Source organism: Sporobolomyces salmoneus (assembly GCF_050403485.1).
Source record: "Sporobolomyces salmoneus JCM6883 DNA, S_salmoneus_JCM6883_v1_ctg6, whole genome shotgun sequence".
NCBI classification, from domain to species: domain Eukaryota; kingdom Fungi; phylum Basidiomycota; class Microbotryomycetes; order Sporidiobolales; family Sporidiobolaceae; genus Sporobolomyces; species Sporobolomyces salmoneus.
In genome coordinates, this window is record NW_027481157.1 from 374,093 (window position 1) to 395,491 (window position 21,399).

At 50.0% G+C, this 21,399-nt stretch overlaps 8 protein-coding genes across 8 annotated transcripts; 4 read left to right on the forward strand and 4 right to left on the reverse strand.

Moving 5' to 3' along the window:
• Positions 1-826: 826 nt before the first annotated feature.
• Positions 827-3,117, forward strand: JCM6883_006694 (uncharacterized protein; the record flags this gene model as incomplete). Its single annotated transcript, XM_076629715.1, has 3 exons — positions 827-851; positions 1,157-2,239; positions 2,309-3,117. 3 exons carry the CDS (start codon positions 827-829, stop codon positions 3,115-3,117), a joined length of 1,917 nt encoding a protein of 638 aa, XP_076490342.1.
• A 1,256-nt stretch (positions 3,118-4,373) lies between these two features.
• Positions 4,374-5,772, reverse strand: JCM6883_006695 (uncharacterized protein; the record flags this gene model as incomplete). The annotated part of the gene is made up of 2 exons (XM_076629716.1): positions 4,374-5,096; positions 5,152-5,772. The coding sequence occupies 2 exons, from the start codon at positions 5,770-5,772 to the stop codon at positions 4,374-4,376; spliced, it is 1,344 nt and encodes a 447-aa protein (XP_076490343.1).
• Positions 5,773-6,167: 395 nt separating this feature from the next.
• RAD7 (UV-damaged DNA-binding protein RAD7) lies at positions 6,168-8,898 on the reverse strand (the record flags this gene model as incomplete). Its single annotated transcript, XM_076629717.1, has 9 exons — positions 6,168-6,242; positions 6,312-6,910; positions 6,977-7,216; positions 7,293-7,391; positions 7,477-7,623; positions 7,714-7,879; positions 7,984-8,187; positions 8,288-8,737; positions 8,800-8,898. 9 exons carry the CDS (start codon positions 8,896-8,898, stop codon positions 6,168-6,170), a joined length of 2,079 nt encoding a protein of 692 aa, XP_076490344.1.
• Positions 8,899-9,141: 243 nt separating this feature from the next.
• Positions 9,142-11,345, forward strand: JCM6883_006697 (uncharacterized protein; the record flags this gene model as incomplete). The annotated part of the gene is made up of 4 exons (XM_076629718.1): positions 9,142-9,196; positions 9,292-9,764; positions 9,850-10,819; positions 10,909-11,345. 4 exons carry the CDS (start codon positions 9,142-9,144, stop codon positions 11,343-11,345), a joined length of 1,935 nt encoding a protein of 644 aa, XP_076490345.1.
• Positions 11,346-11,605: 260 nt separating this feature from the next.
• On the forward strand, positions 11,606-13,046 carry JCM6883_006698 (Rab family GTPase; the record flags this gene model as incomplete). The annotated part of the gene is made up of 3 exons (XM_076629719.1): positions 11,606-11,891; positions 11,958-12,828; positions 12,899-13,046. 3 exons carry the CDS (start codon positions 11,606-11,608, stop codon positions 13,044-13,046), a joined length of 1,305 nt encoding a protein of 434 aa, XP_076490346.1.
• Positions 13,047-13,269: 223 nt separating this feature from the next.
• On the reverse strand, positions 13,270-14,157 carry SDO1 (guanine nucleotide exchange factor SDO1; the record flags this gene model as incomplete). Its single annotated transcript, XM_076629720.1, has 4 exons — positions 13,270-13,395; positions 13,458-13,628; positions 13,688-14,083; positions 14,152-14,157. The coding sequence occupies 4 exons, from the start codon at positions 14,155-14,157 to the stop codon at positions 13,270-13,272; spliced, it is 699 nt and encodes a 232-aa protein (XP_076490347.1).
• Positions 14,158-14,310: 153 nt separating this feature from the next.
• On the forward strand, positions 14,311-16,307 carry ALG1 (chitobiosyldiphosphodolichol beta-1,4 mannosyltransferase; the record flags this gene model as incomplete). The annotated part of the gene is made up of 8 exons (XM_076629721.1): positions 14,311-14,512; positions 14,586-14,785; positions 14,858-15,006; positions 15,083-15,172; positions 15,252-15,324; positions 15,400-15,881; positions 15,979-16,054; positions 16,125-16,307. 8 exons carry the CDS (start codon positions 14,311-14,313, stop codon positions 16,305-16,307), a joined length of 1,455 nt encoding a protein of 484 aa, XP_076490348.1.
• Positions 16,308-16,581: 274 nt separating this feature from the next.
• On the reverse strand, positions 16,582-19,747 carry JCM6883_006701 (PHD finger domain-containing protein; the record flags this gene model as incomplete). The annotated part of the gene is made up of 3 exons (XM_076629722.1): positions 16,582-16,595; positions 16,670-18,912; positions 18,969-19,747. 3 exons carry the CDS (start codon positions 19,745-19,747, stop codon positions 16,582-16,584), a joined length of 3,036 nt encoding a protein of 1,011 aa, XP_076490349.1.
• Positions 19,748-21,399: the final 1,652 nt, after the last annotated feature.

Genomic DNA, 21,399 nt, shown 5'->3' on the forward strand with positions numbered 1-21,399 from the left:
CTCTTCTCTTCTTTTCTGTTCTCTTCTCACTTCTGGTTCTTGTTGGATTTCAGCTGGACGGATCACACTCATCTGTAGACACTCACTCAAGTCAAACTCTTCTCTCCCTCCCTCGGAATTCTCTCGGATCTAATTTTGTTTTTTGTCCTCGGATTTCGGATTTTGGATCAAGGCAACCCTTTCAGTACTGTAGTCTGCCCCAATATCAATTCGTTATAACTTGTTCTCCTCTGTCGTGTTTGCGCTGTGAGATCCGTGCGAGAGTCGAGCGCAGCGACCAGTGAAAAGATCGTCTACTTATCGTACGCAGACCGCCGGTTTGAGCTTCGTATTCTCTCGAACACTCTCGCAGTCAGCTCGCAAGGCTTTCATCCATCGCAAAATGAGCTACTGTAAACGAGAGAATGAATCGGCGGAGATGAATCAATCAGCAAGTTTGAGCTCGATTCCGTTCGATTCTCCGGTCGAAGAAAGACTTGCGGGGGAAGCCAAAGTTGAACGTTCAGAGCAAGGAAAGCGGTGAGAGAGAAACCGTATGATGCGTGCACTTCTCAATTGCGCGAAAAATCGGTACATCGCATCTCAAAAAGTTCGCTGAAGTTCGCTCAATTTCAAGCAGATCGCCAACGTTTCCTGCTTTCTAAGTTCTCACCTTTCACTTTCTGCACCCTCCAACGCTGTTTCCCGGTTTTCATCAATTCAACCTTGGATAGACCACACACACCTCAACAGCAACAACTCAACCAAGCCAGTCGAAGCAGAACTCGGTTTCAAACTCAAAATCCCTCGGCCCTCCGTCCTCCTCACGCTCCCCTCACAACCTAGAATGACCCAATTCGAAGATCACAATGGTTAGTTAGCTTTCACAGTCATCGTAAGCGGCCGAACGCAAAGCAGAGACAGGAAGGGAGGGAGTCGAATCGAGGAAGTGGGGCATCAATCTTGGAGGAAGATTCCACAGCGACAACACATCCGATGAAGGATCGCAAAAGCTGGATAACGTCCAAGAGCTGTCAGAAATCGGGGAGACTCGAAGTTGAGCGAAAAGGCTGCGAGATCAGGTTGAATCGAGTCTCCTCGCGGTCCGCACCTTTGGGAACAACAGTCAGCCCGCTTCGCGAATCGCTTACTGATGAATCTCCTCTTTCGACGATAGACCTTCACGCATACTCGTTCGGACTCGACACCCCCTCGAAATATCTCACAGAGTCGTTTGGAACCGGCCTCACTCCGTCTCTTTTCGGTTCCCTCGGCGGTCCCCGAGGCTTCACTCCGTCGATGGGAACAGACACGGTATCGACAGGAGAATACAACCCCTTCGAATTGAGCCTGGGACCGAACGTCGGCGACAAAACGAGACGATCTTCCTTCTCTGCCCTCCTCGAAGCTCCCCTCGACGCTCAAACCAACTCTATCCCGTCTGATTTCGATCTCTTATCGACCTCGACACTCAGCAATGGACGGAAACGAGCCCTTTCTTCCCCAGCTGTCACGACTCCTGGCGGTTCAAGCTTTCCCTTCCTCCTCTCGAATGCCTCTTCGACGACTCGAATCCCTACAGGAGCGATGCCGAATCTCGCGATTAAACCTTCGAAACGACCGAGGATAAGCGCAATCTCGTCTGGATCCGGTCTCAGCGATTTCCGAATCCCTTCCGCCGGTCACAGTGACACTTCTCCCGAATCTTCCGAAGTTCCCACTCCTCCCGATTCGTACCTCGTACAAGACAGAACAGCTCAAGCACCGACGACGAATGATATCGATGTCAACGGAGGATCGAACGCCAGCATCTTCTCGAAACTTCAGCAGCAACAACAATTCCTCCTCGCTGGCAACGCACAAACGAGCTTCTCTCAACCTCTTCCTCTTCCCCTCGGCCCTCTTCCACTCGACAACCAAACTCAATCCGAATCTCCCTCAGCTCCAGTACCGATTCCTGTGCTCACTCGAAGCGCGAGCAAGAAGGGGAAGACTCAAGCTCGAGCTTCTCCCGCTCCTTCTTCGGCTGGAGGTTCTCCCGCCGCACCTCAACCGAAACCGAAACGAGGAGGAGGAAGGAAGAAGGCTGCGACTCAGACGAAGAAGCAAGCCGCGGAACAAGAGAAACAAGAGAAGCAAGACGAGGATGGCGATCTTTCGGAAGATTCGCTCAAACGTAAACAATTCCTCGAACGAAATCGAGTCGCCGCGTGCAAAAGTCGTCAAAAGAAGAAGGAAAAGGTTGGGAAACTCGAACAAGGTTAGTTTTCAAGCTGCACTCCCTTCGGAAGACAGACAGACGATTAACTCTCTTCTATCGATTCTGTAGATGCTACGGATCTTTGTCAAAAGAACCAACTTCTTCAAGCTGCCGCTCTCGCTCTCCGACAAGAGATCCTCACTCTCCGTCAAATTATTCAAACTCACGATGGATGCTCGTGCGAACACGCTCAAGGATACCTTCAACGAGACAAGGAAGGACGTGGAATCGCTCTTCTCGACAATCTCGCCGGCCGTACGATGCACCTCGACTATTCTGTCGCACCTGAGATGGGCTCGACCGACGACGTCTATTCATACCTCGAAGATTACGCTCGAAACGGAACAGTCCAAGAAGCTTTCTCGCATGGAATCGCGCCTCCTCAATCTCAAGCGATGCTACCAATCACCGACGCACCGATGCCGAACCTAGCAAGTGCACCTTCGTTCGCCCCTTCGACGAATACAGTTCCTTCTTCCTCTACCTCATCGAAAAACCACTCTCGTCGTCAATCCGATACTTCCCTCTTCCAAAACTCTTCTTCCTCGACCAATGGTATCTTCACTCGATCTGCCGCCGCTCAACCAGCTCTATTCCAACCTCCTTCTTTCAGCTACGATTCCGTTCCTTCGATTCAACCTCAAAGTCATTTCGGTTTGACGTACGATTCAAACACTTCGAACCAGCTGTCGATGGCCCCCGTCGCGACGGTCGATCCTTCAACTCAAGCTCTTCTCGGAGCTGTACCTCCTCCTTCTCACCCCATCCTCGCTCGACGACAATCTTCCGCCCCTCCAACGACTCCCGGTTGGCAACCCAAATCTTCCACTACCTCCGGAGGCGATTACTTCTCGTACTCTTCTACCAACAACTCTTAGAATAACCCCTCTCTCGTCTCGTCCCTCGTTCTCTTCGGTTTCGTCCTCCCTTCCTTGCCTTTTTTGTTGTGGTCTTCTTTTCGAATTTCGTCTTCGTTCTTTTCCGTCTTGGTCCTTCCCCGATTGCTACATTTGTGCTACAACCACAGCAAAAAATACTTCTGTTTATATTCCCCTCGCTTTGTCTTCTCCCTAGCTGTGCCGGTTCAATGGGTTTCTGGTTTATATTCCCCTACTGAGTCTTCTCTTCCCCAATTTTTGTTTATAACCACTGGGTCCTGTCTCTCTCTTCTCTCTTCTCGCCAATACACGCAAAGAATTCTTGACGTTTCCTCTCCTACTTCAGTTCTTCTGCTGAGTCGACGAGAGAGACAGAGAGAGCGAGAAAAGATCGAACGCACATTGCGCGCTGGCTGAGCTCAAGAATCGCCGGATTCAGAGCACGACGAAGTCCGCCTTGCGCTCCGACTTAGTCTTCGAAACTTCGCTGTTCAACCTTTCCGGGCTCTCTCCCATCTACTCGTGCCCGTGCTCTGTCCACCCGCCTCCGTGCACTGTGCTGAATCTGAGATACTGCTGGTTGCAGTCATGCAGGCCCGAATGATAGAAAGCGGCTTGAAGCAACAACGTTGTCATCCGAGCTCGACTGCAAAAACCCTTGAGGCCTTTTCTGACGCAGCGCGCCGGTTACCATCGCCCAAGACTCCTCAATGAGCGACTATGGCATCAAGGGAATTAGGTGGGAGCTCGACAAGGTGACTCCCTGTCTCTGGCAGGAGGCTCAGTCAGGTCGTCATGTCTTTCGCGAAAACCGGGTAGCTACCCTCAAGCCTGTCTTGCTGCCAACTTCCCTCGAGTGGTAACGTGTACGCTGATTTGGACTCGCAAAAGATAGCAGAGCCTGAGGGCGTAGGAACCTCGATCCGACCACAGACGGTTTTTGCACTTTCTCACGCTTCAAGTCGTCATGGATTCAAGATGGGGTCTCTTCGTCTCCTCCTGGCGCAGGTGCCGCTGTGCTCCTTGACGGTAACATAATCCGGCGTACAGACGAGAACGTGTCTGAGCGTTTCGCGGACTCGACTGGAAATCTCGCAAAGTTTACAGTCTCGCTCGGCGCAAGGACATGAGCCAAGGGAGAGAGAGGTCAAATGGAGCGGATGGCATGAACAAGGGAATGAACAACAAAAGGTGAATGGTACGACAGACAAAGGAATACAAAGAGACCGAGATTGAAAACGCTCTACGAGAAAGCCCTACTCTTCTCTACCTCGACCCCTCGCATCTTGCTCAACAACTCCCTCAGTAGGTCTCTTCTCTGTACCCACTTCTGCAACCTTTGATTTCTCCCTCGTTTCTCGTTCACTCTGTCTCTGAGCCGACGTCTTGAACCCCGGCAATGCAAACATATCCAGAATCCTCTCACTCGGAGTCGCGAATCCATACTCGCTCCTCTCCCCATACTTGTGACTCGAGCCTCTCGTAACCCCAACAACACTCCCCGATTCGAGTTCGACGATCGGACCTCCCGAACTCCCTTCCTCCGGTACCGAACTCGTCCAGAACGAACTCAATTCGTCGTAAGTACCAGGGTGAGCTTCCCGTCCGAGAGAATCTTTGTATTCGACGATTCGACCTTTCTGCCAACTTCGTTCGGGTAACTGATTTAGTTTTCGAGAGAGTCGAGTGAGAGGATTAATGTATGCGTGAGTGGAGATAACGCTCGAGATAGGGGAGGGGTAGGGGTTGATAGGGAGGGAACGGAGTCGAGGCGGAGGAGAGAGAGAAGATGAGGAGGAAACGTAGGAAGAATCGAGCGGGACTGGAGATAGACGAAGGAGGAGGAGGTCGGAAGCGGGAAGGGAGGAGAGTATAGAAGAAACGGTGAAGGTATGACCGGAGGATGTCACGATGAATGTAGCGGAAGGAGGAGTAGTTGAGCTTGAACGAGAAGAAGTTTTCGATAAATGTCCCTCGACCTACGGGAGCAGCGTCAGCTCTGAACTCCTGGAAGCGATAGAAGAGAGGACTGACTTGATTGAGAGTATGATAGCAAGTCAAGATCATCGACCCAGCTTCTCCTGTCTCGTTCTGAGCTCCTCCGACCGCAAATCCACTCGAGATATTCACTTTAGGATTCTCCCCTCCGATAACATGAGCAACAATGACGATCCCATCTTGTTCCTCCTCGTCTCGCTTCGTACTTCCATCCGTTCTCACTCTCCTCTCCGAACTCGGAGTCGATTCATACGGAAGTGCGACATTCTCCAACACTGTCCCTGCTCTCTCTTTACTCGCTTCAATCACTTGTTGTACTGTCATCCCCTGTATATCTCCTCCACCTCCTCCTTCGACGTTCAACTGAGATAGAAAGAACCGTTTCAAAGCGTCATCGTCCTGACTCTCTTTCTCTTCCTCTCTCGTCTCTTCTTTTGTTCGACTTGTTTGTTTGCTAGCTACAGGTGATGGTGTCGGAGGAATCGGGATCGGTTTCCGTTTGAGAGATGACGAGGTCCCGATCGGGAGAGGTGGAGCTGGGGGGAGAACTCGCGCGAATTCGGCGCTGACAGAGGTGAGGGGAGTCGTGTTTGAGCCGGCTACTAGTTTCGCAAGGTTTGAGGAGGTCGGAGTGAGGAGTCGGGCGCGAGAAAGCATGGTGAAGTGAAAGGAAGGGAGATAAGAGAGCAAAGTCAGGGGTTCGATATTTTCGATGAGCACTCCGCAAGGTCAAGGTCGCGCGACTAGAACTTTTTCGCTCGAATCGCGAAACACCGAGCACTGTCTGAGCATCGCACTTAAAGCACGCAGAAGGAAGCTAAACGATTCAGCGAAAATATCGCGAAATAGGGGCAAATGAACGAATCTGAAGCTAGAGCTCTGCAGTCTTCGCATCGATCTCACGTCCGACAGAAGAGAAGTTATAGCTAGGAGGAGAAAGAAGAAAGAAAAGCTACATGACCGGTGGTAAAACGAAACAACGAAAACTGGAAAGAAAATCAAAACTCAGGCTCGAGGGAAACGACCGTCGTCTCTCGCTCGATCGATTGACATTACGATTCCCAGATGACTCCCGAAGGAATCTCTGAATGAACCGCATTCTCCAGCCCTCGCAATTGAGCATCCTTCTGCACAACCAAGAGACATCCTCATCAGTCTCGACTCGAGGAAACTAGAGACGAGAGGGAATGTCTTACTTTTCTCGGTACCTCACTCGTAACCCTATTATTCCCATGTACGAACAAAGTCTTCAAACTTTTACATTCCTGCCAAATTTTCCCAACGACGAAATTATCGACACTTCTCACGAAACTCAAATCCAATACTTCCAACTTTGGACAATTCTCCGCGAGGGAGAAAAGGGACGAGGAATCGAGTTCGTCGAGAGAATGGAGGGAGAGGTGCAGGAGAGAATGACCGGAGTGAGAGAGGAAGGGGAGGAGGGATTGGGGAGTGAGTCGGATGAGTCGGTGTAGGTTGAGATGGGTTAGACCGGGGGAGGACCAACGACGGAATGGCTCGACTGGTTCTTCTTGAGCGCCATTCTCGACGGAGGGAGCTTGAACAGCGGGAGTTGGTTGAGCTTGATTTTCAGACGCTCCTCCTCCTCCTCCTTCTGGTTCGTTTTCGGTCGAAGGACCCGGAATAGGTTGACGTTGTACAGGTTTGTCCGAGAACAATACCTCGAATCCATGGGGTCCAACTTCTCCACAATCCGAAAGTGAAAGTCCTCTCAAATGAGGACAATATTTCTTCACTCCTTCGCTCAAAACTCGATCCGTCAGATTATAGTTTCCTGTATCACTCAGAAAGATGCCCGTCAGACCAATCGCAGACAGGAAGAGACGAGAACAAGACTAACCATCCAGATTCAACTCGTCTAATTCTTCCCCAATCTCCTTCAACAGTTCAATCACATCGTCATCTTCCAACACTGTTCCCTGAGGGGTTCCCAATCGACTGATATCTAGACTCCTCAGTCCTTTGAGTGGGTACAGGTATTTGAGGGATTCTCCAGTGAAACGACCAATTTCGGAAAGCTTCAAAGTGACGAGATTCGGGTTTGATGCGACGAGAGCAGCGAGAGAGACTTCGTTGAAGCCTGTTCAGCGCATCAGTGCGTCAAAAGAGAGTGAGTGATGAGCATAGAAGAGAGAGGGGAAGGTGAGAAGACGTACGGGAAGACATCCTCAATTGGATCGTTTCCAATTCCAACCCTTTCTCTTTCCGTTTCTCGAAGAATTCTTTCCATTTATTCGCCGTAACCAAATAAGGAGCTACCACCGAGGGTCACCATTCCGAGTGAGTCAGCAAGGAATCGAGCAATAACTTCGAGACGAGAGAAGAGAAAGGAGGACTAACCGTATAAATTCAAATGCCTCAATTCCTCAAATCCTTTCTCCCATGAATTCAACACGTCATCGTCCAACCTTCCACAGAGGTTCAAAGTCAATCGTTCCAAATGAGGACAGAAGACTGAAATCGTTGCTAATTCAGTATCTTTCACATCTACTCCACGCAAAACTCATTTCATCAGTACTTTCCCACGCGCACGAGAGCGAGGAGAGGGAAGTAAAGAGGGAATGGTAGAGAGCTCACTGGTACAATCGTAGAGTTTGAGTTCCTTATGCCCGATCTCGAGGAACAGTTTCAGGTTTTCAGAAGTCAACGCTCGGTTCTTGCACACAATCTTCGCGACTCGATCTAGATTCGTAGGTCCGATATCTCCCAGTGCTTCAACGTCGTTGATGTATTGACTGATGATCTATTCCATTTCCAAAATCGAAAACTCACGTTAGTTCTCTCTCCATCTCCTTCTGCAACATCCCATCCGACTGGAGAGACTTGGGGGGGAAGAGGATGACATACGGTCAAACAAGATTGTTGTAGTGTAACAACAGGTTTATACAAAGTTTCTTCGACCGATTTCTGAGCTTTCTTCTTTGTCGGTTTCTTCGCCGGTCCTTTCGCCTTCGATGCGGAAGCGGAAGGGAAAGTCGCACGATCTTCGATAGATTCGGTCGTACAAGCTCCACAGAGCATTCCAGGTCCGTTCGGGTTACTCGCTGTGTACTGATCAACTCGCAAATTCATCCGTTCATTCGAGAGATCAGCTTTCGAATGCAGACGAATCCCGGCTAGAGGAAAAGGAGGGAGAGAGAGGCTGATATACCTTTGACACGGTGAACTTTTTCCCACATTCCGCACAAACTGCGATGGACCCAGGAGTTCGATTTTCATATCTACCTTTCTTCGGAACGTTCTGAGTCTTCCCAGCTAACAAGAACCCTTCTTCTTCTACTTTCTTTTGTCGTTTCAACGCTGCTTCACTTTGTGTTTGTCCTTTTCCTTTCCGTTTCGTTGCTCCTGAACCTGAACCTGAAGCTGAACCTGAGCCGGATGCGATTGGTGATGCGGTTGAAGTCGAGGCGATGGGAGATTCGAGTTCGTTCGAGTTTGCGACGGCGGAATCGGAGGGAGTAGCATCGGACAGAGTGATTGGAGTAGTTGGGTCGACGGAAGAGGTGGAGGAAGGGTCGGGAGGAGTGGCGGTGGAAGAAGCATCTCCTCCTCGATTGATCCTACCGGAGAAACCTGCTCCTGGTCCAGTGATACCTTGTTCCTATATCCCCTTACCATATCAGCTCAGCGAGAGAGGAGAGGAGAATGAGATGGGGAACTTGCTCGAAGGAAAGAAGTTAACGCTGAACGAGGACCGTAGACTGCGCCTGGGTTCGCAGGGTCGCGAGGGGTGTTGCTACCGCGTGCTCGACGGGGTGGCATCGTTGTCCGTAGTGAGTGGGAGGAGAGAAAGTCATTTCAGGCTGACTGATGTCAACTTTTGGCTCTCTCTCTCTCTCGCTCTATTCACCTCAAGCTCCGGACTACAAGCACCAGTACACCTCTCCGATTCGATAAGAAGCCGAAATCGAAACGACATCTCAGAGCGATCTCTTCCTCGGACTTGCAACTCATCGCCTCTCTCTCTCTCTCACTTCATCGCCTTCCCTCACAGCTTCAGCGACTATGACTTCGTGGTGGGGCTCTACACCTGCACAAACCGAGTTCGACACTCTCCTAGGTTCGTTTCTCTCCCCCCACTCGCCGAGAATCGTGACGAGTTTCTCAGCTCCCTTTACTCACTCTCCCTCTCTCTTACCGTCTTGCCGTTCATAGAGAAGACTACTTCGGACCTCTTACCCTCCTCCACGCCTGTCGATCTCGCCCAATCTCTTCAACTCGCCGACCTGATTCGATCCGCCTCCGTTCCTCCTCCAGCTTCCTCTAAGTCCCTCCTCAAACGCTTACAACACTCTAACCCAAACGTACAACTCCTCGCTCTACAAGTGTTGGACGTGTGTATCAAGAATGGGGGTACACCGTTCCTGTTACAAATCGCGGATAAAGATAAAGAATTTTATTCAGGTCTCGAAGCACTCGCTAGAGGAACTGGAACTGGTGGAGGAGGGAATCGAGATGTGAAGGAGAAAGTTTTGGAGAAAGTACAGGAATGGGCGGAAGCGTTTAAAGGGAAGGAAGGATTGAGAGAGACGCAATTGGTGAAAACTTATGAGAGGTTGAGGTTGGAGGGTTTACCATTCCCGAAAAAAGATCCTACGGCTACTGCAGCAATGGTCGACTCTCTATCCGTAAGCATATCCTTTCTTTTTCCTTACCGAGTCGAAGGATGGAGAAAACTGAACAAAGTTGTCGAGTTTTGTTCGTTTTCTTCAGGCTCCTGAATGGCAAGACTCCTCCTACTGTACTCGATGTCGAACCGATTTCTCGACCTTCAACCGTAAACACCACTGTCGAAACTGTGGACTCGTATTCGACGCTGCTTGTTCCTCCCAAACTTCTCCTTTACCTCATTACGGAATCGTTCAACCCGTTCGAGTTTGCGATGGTTGTCATAAAAAGATCAAAGAGGGAAAAGGAGCTCAGGTCGCGAGGAATCAGAGTGTGAAAAGTGACGGATCGAGTGGGACAGGAGGAGGAGCAGGGAAACACGGGAGAAGTAAATCGAGAAAAGATCAGGAAGATGAAGATTTGAGGAAAGCGATTGAAGCTTCTTTGAAGGAATCCTCATCGAGTTCGACGACGGCTTCTCATGGTTCTTTACGAGAACCAGTTGCGCCGATCAAGAATTCGGGATACAATCCTTCTTACGCTTCAAATTTCGGAGGAACCGATTCGAAATCCGCAGCCAAGAGGGATGGTCGAACAGGAGGAGGAGGAGGAGGAGATGAAGAAGACCCGGATCTAGCAGCAGCAATCGCTGCAAGTTTGCGAGATGTCGCCCCTGCACCGACCGCCCCAAGTTTCAATCGACAAGATTCTTCCCAACCCGTTACTTACGCCGAAATGTTTCCTCGTCCTCAATATAACTCCCACGACAACGCCTCGACACCGACCCCTACTTCCAAGCCAGCTCGACTGAATCTCCCGAATTACGATCTCGACCCGTCACAATTCTCTCTCCTGAATCAATTCACTTCGACAATGACTCCTCAACATCCAGGACCGAGTTACCTCACTCAACCAGAACATGAATTATCGAATCAAGTAGTGAGGGATCTAGAACCGAGGTTGGAGAGGAGTTTGGAGGATACTAAGAGGAGAGGAATGATCTTGAGGGAATTGGAATGGAAGTTGGGGGAAGCGGCGAGATTGTATGGAGCGGGATTGACGGAAGTGAATCATGGTGAGTTGGAAGACGAAGTTTGGGGAAAGCTTGTCACGAAAAGTGGCGGATGTTGACCTTGATTTGTATTTCTCCATCTCACAATTTAGTTTATCACCCCCCTACGGCGACTCGAACTCACGAACCACACTACCATCAACAGCAACAATACGCTTCTCCTATCGCCTCCGTGAACCCTCAGTATCAATACCACTCCACCTCTCTCACTCAAGGCCAACCACTCCCTAACTACGCCGTCCCTCAACCCTCCGCCGCCGAATACGTTCAACCCGCGCCTGCTCCTCAGCAATACCACCCTCAACCCGAGCAGTATCACCAACAAGAACCAGTCCATCCTCAGCCAACAACGACGAAGCAGCAGCAGCCAGCGGGTTATTACAAACCTTCTTCGTTCCCAACCGTACCGAATACGAATCCCGTTTCGTTGGAAAGTTTACCGAACGTACCGGAACAGGAACCTTGGCAGCATCATGAGAGGGAACGCGAGAGGGAGGAGGATAAAGTTGGGGAATTGATCACGTTCTGATGGACCGAGGGTTCGCTGCGATTTTGTTTTTCGAGTTTTGTTTTTCCGAGTGGTTTTAGTTTTTTGGTCTCGCGCGTTTCGGTTCACACATTGTTGTCATTTACTGCAAGAAAAGAGGTTGTCTATCATCTTCAAAACGAGAAGAATGGAGATTACGACTTGGCGCGCGAGAGAGGAATGCAATCATCGTCCTCAAGGCCCAAGGTTATCTCTTCTCCCTCCCTCTCTCTCATCGCTCGCTTCGCCCTTCCCGCGAGGCTATGTCACCTCCCCCTTCACCACCACCACCTCTCTCCACTCCGAGTCCCTTCTCCCCTGACGCAACTCAGTCTCCGAGTCGACCACCTCTCAAACTCGTCCTCCTCGGTCCCACTTCTTCAGGCAAGACGGCTCTACGACGTCGATTCATCGCAGGGGACTTTGTTGGGAATTATAGAGCTACGATCGGGACGGATTTCTTGACCAAAACCATTTCCCTCCCTCCCTCAGGTGGGGGAAACAGTACTCCCAGAAAAGAAGTTGAATTAGCTTTATGGGATACTGCTGGTTCGTCTCTTCTCCTTTCCAGAAGCTCTCGCGTGAAGTTCACTGACATTGAGTCGGACGAAACAGGTCAAGAACGTTTCAAATCCATCTCTGCACCCTTCTACCGGGGAGCTCTAGCAGCAGTGCTCGCTTTCGATTATACGACCTCTCCTTCTACGACGCTCGAACAGTTGAGGGTATGGTTCAATGAGTTTGAGAGGAATTGTCGAGAAGTGAAAGAGATGAAAGAGTTTTGTTGGTGTTTCGTTGGATGTAAAATGGATTTGGTTAGTGAGGAGGAAAGGAAAAGGGTTGAGAAAGAGGTTAAGAGGGAAGTGAGGGGATGGTTCACTGCTGAGAGGACAGAGGAGGAGCAAGATGGAGTGAAAGGGATTGATTTTGAAGGGAAAAGAAAGAAGAAGAAACCTAAAACTCGAGTTGAAATCTCTCCACTTCCAATCCCTACTCCCTCCTCTAGCAGCAGCAGTACCAGTCCCACACCTCCTCCTCGCAATGACTCGGACGCTCATTCAACCGAAACGATCACTCCGACTCCTCAACCAAGACCTCCTCTTTCCTCCCGAACTCCCTCGACGACTTCGACGATCGCTTCCGTCGAACTCTCTTCTTCGATCCCGAATCCGCACATCTTGAATCCGAGGAGTGTATTGTTGATGTCGACTTCGCCACCGAAAGCTCCGGAATCGGTTTCGTTAGTACCGGAAGGGGGACATCCGAAAGCGATTTATAGAGGTGGTCCGTTTAGTATCGAGGGGAGATTGCTCGAGAATGATCAGGAGCACGGGGAACAGGGAGAGACGGAGGGATATAAAGTGGATGGAGATGGGGAACCCGAACAAGATCGGGATGGGGAGCAGGAAGAGGGAAAAGAGGAAGAGTTTGGATCGTTCAAGTTGTTCAGTACGAGTGCGAAAACTGGGGAAGGAGTACAAGAAGTGTAAGATCTCTCCAAGCTACCTCTCACTTGGGAGATACAGGAGTATTGACTCGTAATCGACGTTGTTCAGGTTCGAATACTGCGCTCGACGAATCCTTCACAACCTCTCGCTAGAAGACGAAGGTTCGAATAGGAACGGCAACCAAGGGGATGTCATCAAAGTGAACGATCGGGATCTGTCAAGAGCGCAGAAATGGAGAAGAGCTTGTTGTTCGTGAGCGGACTGAACTCGAGATTCTTGGTTGAGGAGAGGAGATTTCATATCCGTTTTTTGAGTCTGTTCTGTTCATTTCTGTTGTTGTAGCGCTTCAGGTCCTCATAGCATATCGTACGATGCAAACTTATTGCCACCCCATTCTTGCAACGGACGTCGCGAAACAGCGAGTGCGAGGCGAGTGAGCGGAGATTTCGAAAGAGTAGATTTCACATGCGGGATGTAGTCTATTCGATTCTCTCGTCGTCCCCTACTGCCGAGAATGCCATCGTCTCGATCTTCTTCGGTCCTTTCACTTCCTTCTGTAAGATCTCGTCGATGATTCGGAACGATCCAGGATCGATCAAAGCGACCTAATCATTCATTCTAGTCAGAACCTCGATCGTCTCACGACAGTGAGAGAAGAGGGACTGACGAGTTCCCATTCATCACTCCATTCATCGTCTTCGACTTTTGTAATCAGAGGTAAAATCTTCTCCTTCAATCGTTTCCCTTCTTTCGAAGCCATCGTGATTCTGACCCTCATTTGTGCTCGAGCGATCGGTAGAGTCTTCGAAGCTTGTAGCACTTTGATCAAATCGAGTGCCTACACACGAAAAGGGCGTCAATCACGTTTCGCGAAGACAGAGAGAAGAGAAAACTGACCTGAGCTTTCGCGGCTTTAGCTCCTACGACATTGTACCCGACTTCATTCATCGCTTTTTCGATCATGCCCACCGTATGAGGTCTCTGAGTATTCGGATCTACGCATCTCGAAGCGACTTCCTGACAAATCTCCCTCTTCAAATCCTCCAATTCTACCGCTCTCTCCTTCTCTCCAACCTGTAATTCCCCCTTGTTGAGGATTTGTAACATTATTTCTTTCCTATCCGTCGTTCCAAACGCTTTCTCCAAATCTCCAGTAGGTGAAACTGCTCCTTTCGAAACGTTCGAAAAGACGTTATCGATTTGAATCACTTCGGTTAAATCGGTTTGGGCTCCAGTACGCCATGCTCGAACGGTGTTCTTGTAACAGGCGATTTCGAAGCGTTTACCGGCTTTCTTGAGGCGAACGATTGAAACGTTTGTGAGTTTGATCTGAGTTCCTGGTTGTTTACCCGCGGACCTACGCACATGCAGCTATATCAGCTTCAATAACTGCCTGAGTGTGTCAGAGAGGACTTACATGTTGATCGAGTGAAGAGTTTGAGGAAAAGAGATGAATCGATGAAACCAAAATGAGATCACTCTTCTCCCTCTCTCCACCACGACCCACCGATGATCCCAACATGTTAGCGGCTACTACAGCTCTAGGAGGTCTCTCCCTCCTCCTCCTCTTCGCCCTGAATCAGAGACTCCGTTCCCGACCTCTTTCCTCAAAATCAGTCGGCTTGATCGTCCTGGGAGACATTGGAAGGTCTCCTAGGATGTTATACCACGCACAGAGCTTCGTAAATAACGATTATACGACTTATATTATCGCTTATCGAGGTAAAGCCCGTCTTTCCCTCCTTTGCTTCAAGTTGTTCACTCATCCCTCTCTCTCCTGCTCCTTCTGCGCCAGGTTCAACTTCACCGTCTTCCCTGACCGAGAATGAACTATGTCATTTCATCTACTTACCTCAAGTAATGCCTTGGACTTCGAAATTACCTAGAATTGGATTCCTCCTCCTCGCACCGATCAAGGTTCTCTTGGGCGCTTTAGCACTGCTAGTTGCACTGTTATTCAGGATTCGGGAAGCTCCCAAGTTCTTCTTCGTTCAAGTAAGTCCGAGTCTTCAGCTCCTATCTCCCATTGATTCTGGGTGGTGAACTTCATCGGATTCTCGCGTTTAGAATCCACCTTCGATCCCGACATTACCGATCGTACAGCTTGCTGTGTTGTTGAGGGGCAGTAGATTAATTATCGATTGGCACAACACGGGTTGGTCGGTATTAAGCTTAAGGTTGGGAGCGAATCATCCAGTTGTCAAAATCGCGAAAAAGTGAGCACTCTCTTCGACTGGTACCAGCAGTATGAAAGGTTTCACTGATCATCGTGTTTCTACCGTGTCGATGTAGGATCGAATTGTGGTTTGGAAAGACGGCGTTCGCTCATTTGATGGTGACGGAAACGATGAAGAGTAAATTGGTTGAAGAAGCGCAATTGAAGTCAGTCTACCTCTCTCTTCCTTGCTCACTCCCGGGAATCTTAGCTCAGTAGACGGATGTCCGATCGCGCTTGACGTAGAGGTAAAGCTGTAGCTTTCCATGATCGACCGCCTCGGCATTTCCGGAGACAAACTACTCTCGAAGCACACGAGGTACGTCCATCCTTCATCGTGCTATCTAGCAACGCGCCTTTGCTCACATATTGACGTCGACGTACTCTGTTCTAGCTCTTCCGTCGACTTCCAGTTCTCAAAACCATCTCTTTCGATTCTCCCGCTCGAGTAGAAGACGGTTCAACCCTCTTCACCACCGCAGACGGTACACTCCGACCGGACCGACCCGCTCTGCTCGTCACTTCGACCTCCCATACTCCCGACGAGGATCTCAATATCCTCCTCGCCGCTCTCACTTCCTACGAGCTCTCCGCCTCCTCTCAATCACTCCCCAAGCTCGTCATGCTCGTAACCGGTAAAGGTCCCCTCAAGTTCACCTTCGAAGACGCCGCCCGTCAATTATCAGAATCCGGAAAACTCGGTCAATACGTCGCCGTGCGAACCGTTTGGTTAGAATTGGAAGATTACCCAAAGTTACTGGGGTCGAGTGATGTGGGGATTAGTTTACATGATAGTACTTCTGGGATGGATCTACCGATGAAGGTCGTGGATATGTTTGGGTGCGAGTTACCGGTGCTGGCTTTGAGGTTTGAATGGTTAGTTTCCCTTTTTTCGTCGAGCTCTCCTCTCACGTGGATTGAATCTGAAGGTAGGGGAACTGATCGAGCTGACTTGCGGCGGTGTTGCATACAGTATCGGGGAATTAGTCAAGGATGGAGTCAATGGAACGACTTTTGGAGATGCGGAAGAATTAGCGAAACAATTGATCGTACGCTCCTTCATTCCTCTCGCTTATCTTGCTCGCATACGCAATCTGACTCACTCTCTTCGCTCGACAGGATCTACTATCAGGGTTCCCTTCCTCTCAAGGTTCTTCGGAGTTGGAACGGTTAAGAAAAGGAATCAAAACTGCGAGTTATGGCGCACAGTCGCAAGGGGACCAAAAGGGTTCAGAGGGACGAGGATGGAGCGATTGGGAAACGCATTGGGATCAGATTGTACTGCCTCTGTTGACAGCTTGAATGAAACATGCCGTAATCTCTCTCTCTTCGCTCTCGCTCCTCGTTACGGAAGAAGTCATCGAGAGAGAACGATTTCACTTCGTTACGAAAGAAACAACTATAAGCCGTTACTGAGAACTGAAAAAAAGAGAAGAAAACTGATTCAACAGAGATTATTTTGAAAGAAAGAGAAAAACCCGATACAAAGGGGTCCAAAAAGAGACTGAAAAGACTAAGGTTGAAACTCGGATAGAACGTAAGGAAAAGTATTCACAGAGAGATCACGAGACAGCAATCAGAGTAAGAGATCTACTCAACACGAACGAACCGAAGTCAGCTTCGGTCGAACGCAGAAAGAATGGATGAGAGAGTTTTTGACTTACCATCGAAATGAGCCGCTTCGATCCTCCTCCTTCTTTCCTCTTCTCCTTCTTCTTGATGTCCTCCTCCTCCTCCTCTCTCATCGTACCCAATCCCTAATCCATCACTCGCACTCCTCATCATTCCCGGAGCCGAGAAACTCGTCTTCATGGCCGCCGAAGTCGAGTTCGCAAGCATCGATCTTGATGGAGAAAGGAAGTTTCCGAATTTCGGGAGGTAGGCGTTTAAATTTGAGTTTGAAGCGGATTGAGGAGTTGGAGGGTACTGAGAGAAAATGGAATTCGAGGAAGAAGAAACGGAAGGGGAAGTGAAAGCGTGAGGAGGGAGAATGTAAGAGGAAGAAGGGTTTCGACCGTGACGAAGTGGAGTTGATCGTTTGAGACTCAAAGGGGAAGTGTTCGTTCCGTTCGTCATCGTACGAGAAGGAGTAATCGGATCTTCGTTTCCGTTTCCATTTCCTCCGAAAAGTCGTTGAGCAAACATTTGAGCGGGAGCGGTATGTCTTCCACCCTGAACGTAATCGAGTGCTGAACCCGAAAAGATATCTTGAGAAGGAGTACGAAGGTGATGATGATGATGCGAGATCGTTTGTAAAGTTGAAGGTTGTCTCGATCGAGAACTGAATGGAGTTTCCCATCCTCCTCCTGCTGAAGATGTAGAACCGAGTCCTCGAGAAGGAGTCATCGTGATATCGTGCCAATCGTGAGCATGAGGGTTCAACGAATCTCCAAATTGAGGTCCATCGAACAAGTTAATTCCTCCTCCTCCTCCAATCGACGGTACGTGATCGTGAGTCCAATCGTTCCCGAATGGAGCTGAATCGAAAACTCCACTAACGAGTCGACTACGACTTTTTCGGTTGAACAATGGTGAACAAGGAGAATAATCCGAACGAGGATCTAAATCTTTCCCGAATTGAGGAGTTGCTGGAATCGCGACTTTCGATCCCGATGACAATAGGACGGGACTTTCGGGTACGTGAGCGAATTGACGTTTCGGGGAACTCGTAGGAGAAGGAGCGAGGGCGACATCGGCGAGGGAAGCGAAATTCCCACGAGGAATTGGGGAGAACGTAGAAGTGACGAAAGTTGGTTCGATCGATCGAGGTGGAGTCGTTTCACGTTCGGTACGAAGTCGTTTCTGAGGAGTTTCGACTGCTTCTTTCGTGGCAGAGGAAGGAGAGGTCGAATTCGTTTCACAGCGTTCGCAAGTCCATTCGAGCGGGAGGTGACGTCGAGAATTGACGTTGAGACAAGCGAGGTGGAAAGAAGTTTCGCAGAGATTGCAAGAGACGGTTCCGTGAGATGATTCGTCGACCGAGACGGCTTCTCCACAGAGGCATTCGAGCGCTCGTTGTTTCCCTTTCCCTTTCGGTGAGAGAGTAGACGCCTTCGCCTCTTCTTCGTCGTCGTCGTTTTCCTCGAGTTGTCGTTTACGAAGAACTTTGACCGACTTTCCTCCTACTCGAATTTCCATCTCTTCATCTTCCTCCACCGGCTGCTTCTTCGCTTCAGTTGATCCATTCTTCTCGTTAGCTTTCGCTTTCGAAGCCTTGACGACCGAATCTTCTTCTTCTTCCGAATCGTCGTCATCCAACCACGATTGCAATTTGCTGACACTCGAATTGAGACTCGGAGCAGGTTTCGCCGGAGATGAGAACGATTGTCGAGCGACGGGTTCGTTGAACGCCGGGAGGAGAGAAGGAACCGGATCGGAAGCCGAAGGAACTCCAAGATAGGTGTGTCGACGAGTTAATGCGATTCGACCCATTCCCGGAACCGAGTTTCCGAAGAGACTCGAGGGTGCGGTCGTTGCAGCAGGGGGAGGAACGATGGTCGAGGCAGCACTAGTCGAGGTCGAAGGAATGGGGAAGACGCTCGTAGGAGAGACGGATCCGTTCGAAGCGAAAGCGGGAAGAGCGTTTGGACCGGCGAGAGGAGTCGAGATCGGGAGACTGACGGATTTCGAAGGTGGACTCGGGAAGATGGAAGAGTGGGAAGAAGAGGGAGTCGAAGGGGATTCGAGGGTACTGAAACTGACTCGTTTCGCTTGATTGTTACTCGGAACTTGAACGGAGAGAGCTGGAGGAGGAATCGGGAGAGGGAGAGGAAGTCGAGAGGAGGTGGGAGAACGGTTCGTATCGAGGGAAGAGAGCGCTCGGAGGAAAGAATCGACCGTGAGTTTCTCGTTCGAGTTCGATAGAGTTACGAGAGCTCGATCGAGAACGTCCGCTTGAGGGTTAATGCTGTTTCAACCGAGTCAGTATCGCTATTAGAGTGACAGCGAGTGTAAGGAACTTACCCATGCTGAGCTAGTCGTTCCATCAACTCGTTCTTTTCCTTCTGCAATCGATTCTGTACTTCATCCTCGTCCATTCCTTCAACGTCGATCCCAGCACTAACCGTACTCAACGAACTGATCTCCCTTTCCCTCGGTATCTTCTTCGAAGCCGTTGAAGCCCTCGGAGCTTTTCGACCTCTCGATCGTCTCGCAGCCGTTTTCCTTCCTCTCGGCAAAGATTCTTCCGCCAAATCATCGATCACATCGTCCTCCTCCTCCTCTTGATCGTCCTCCATCGCTGCATCTTCGTCTTCATCGCCCAGCTCTTGTTCCGGATCTGAATCGACTTCGAATTCCTGCATGACGACTTTTTGTGCAGCTTTTCGTTTCGGTCTCGACGATGACGGTGATCCCTCGATCGTCGTCGCCGCCGGTGAATCCATCATCATCTTTGTTGGTACGGTCTTACTGGCACTTGAACCGGAAGCAGAGAAACCGAGGGATTGGCGAGGTTTCGAAGAAGAGGCAGAGGAGGAGGAAGAAGAACCGGGTTTAACCGTTCTCAAATGTTCTTGTAATCGAGTTTGTCGTTCCCTTCTCTTCGGTCCTCCGCCTCTCGTCATCGATTGTGGTTGAGGAGTAGGAGTAGGGGAAGGGGAAGCGGTACTGTGACGAGAAGAGAGAGAAGAAGAACCCGAAGCGAGGGAAAGTCCTTGGAAATCGTCGGCGGCGGCGGAAGATGTCGTCGAGAACGAGTTGGACATGGGGGTTGAACGGGCTCGAGTAGATGGTCGAGGCATGATTTCCGTTTTGCTTTAAGAGTGGGGCGGCTCGAAACCGGGAGAAAGGAAAGAAGAGAGTTCGCCGGTGTTTCGTCAGTCGGGATGTCGTTACACTGTAAACGGGACAAAGAGAAGAGTTCAGTCAGCAAAAGTTGATCGGGAAGGGAGATTTGGAGCTTTGAGGGGAGAAAACCCAATAATTCAGAATTCGACTCCGGTGATGAATATGATCCTCCCCTCCCTTGACATTCGGAGAGTAATAGCCTACAGCTTATCGATCCTTTACCCTCCCTAAGAGAGCTTACGAGTTCAAGTGAGTCGTAGTCGAATCGAGAGCCTTTCCGGAGAGAGTTGGGAGAGATATAGGTCGGGATCCGTCTTTCTCTCTCGCTGCTAATGCCTCCCAGTCTGAAGTGGAATTGAGAATCTACTTACCCTATTCCTGCCTTTGAAGAGAGAGACAGAGAGGAGGTCGAGAGTAGATTCCTGCACCTAAAAGATTGTCGAGTCTTTCGCAATTGAATCCGTGATGCGCTGGGTCGAAAGGAGGTCACTCTGTGCGATCCGTGCTATCTCGCTATCGTTGTCGTCGTCGTCGTCGTTGAGCGAGAGACGGAGGAGGGATGGAGAGAGGGAGATTAGAACACGACTACTTCGGAGCGCTCTCTTCTTTCGCCCGATCCAAAATGCCGATGCGACCGATCACAAATTGCAATTCCATATTCCATCGCTCTCGCAAACTCGCAAAGAAGACTACCAGAAAGCTTCCTTTCCACTTCCTTTCCATGTGCTGTACTTTACTGTACTGCCTTCCGCTCCATTCGTCTGGCTGCTGCGGTACGACTCGCCGTAGACGTCTCCCCTTTACACTAAACCTCCGATAAGACTCGATTCTGACCTCGCAATTAGAGGTTTCGAAATCCTAAGTTTTCCTTTTCACTATCCTCCCTCTGCAGTATCTCCCCCTCGCTCTGTCTCTTTGCCTCTGATTCGTCCCACCCGTCTACCATCACATCGAGACGATCCTCAATCCTCGGGCAGAGAAGCTCGTTCGTTACTCCCCGCTCAAAAGTTGAAAGAAAAGGTTTCGCCTTTTGTTCTTGCGGAGAGCGAGGGATTCAATTCGGAGAGCCGCCCGCGGGAGTAGTCGAGAGGTCGAGAAGAAGGGAAGGGATCGAGATCTTCGTGCCGGTGAAAGGGCGAAGTGAAAGAATCTGCGATGGAGGCGAAGCGATAAAGTCAGCTCGTTTTGCGGAATCGAAAGTTCGAGGAAGTAGGACCGATTCGTGAGGCCTTGCGGTCGAGCTGACAGCGTCGAAGGAGTGCGGTATTGGGATGCGGATGTCGAAGTGGCGGTTATTGATATCTGAACGAGGAAGAGAACTGAAGCGAAACCATTTAGAAAAAGAAGGTTGCTTGAGAAATCGACTCTCCAGAGCTCAAACGCGAGCTGCCCTGCGCCAGACTTACCCACCTGACCAATAACGCTGATCTACTCCCCTGAGCCAGCTGGAATTCGCGTCAAACGCGCTTTCCGTCGACTCAAGAATCCTTGAACTTTGAAGCCTACGACCTCTTCATCTGCTCAATAACGTCGTTTCCGATGCTCGTACTTGATATCTCGGGGCCGATGACGCTCTGTTAGTCTGAGGCGGAGTTTCAGATGGTGG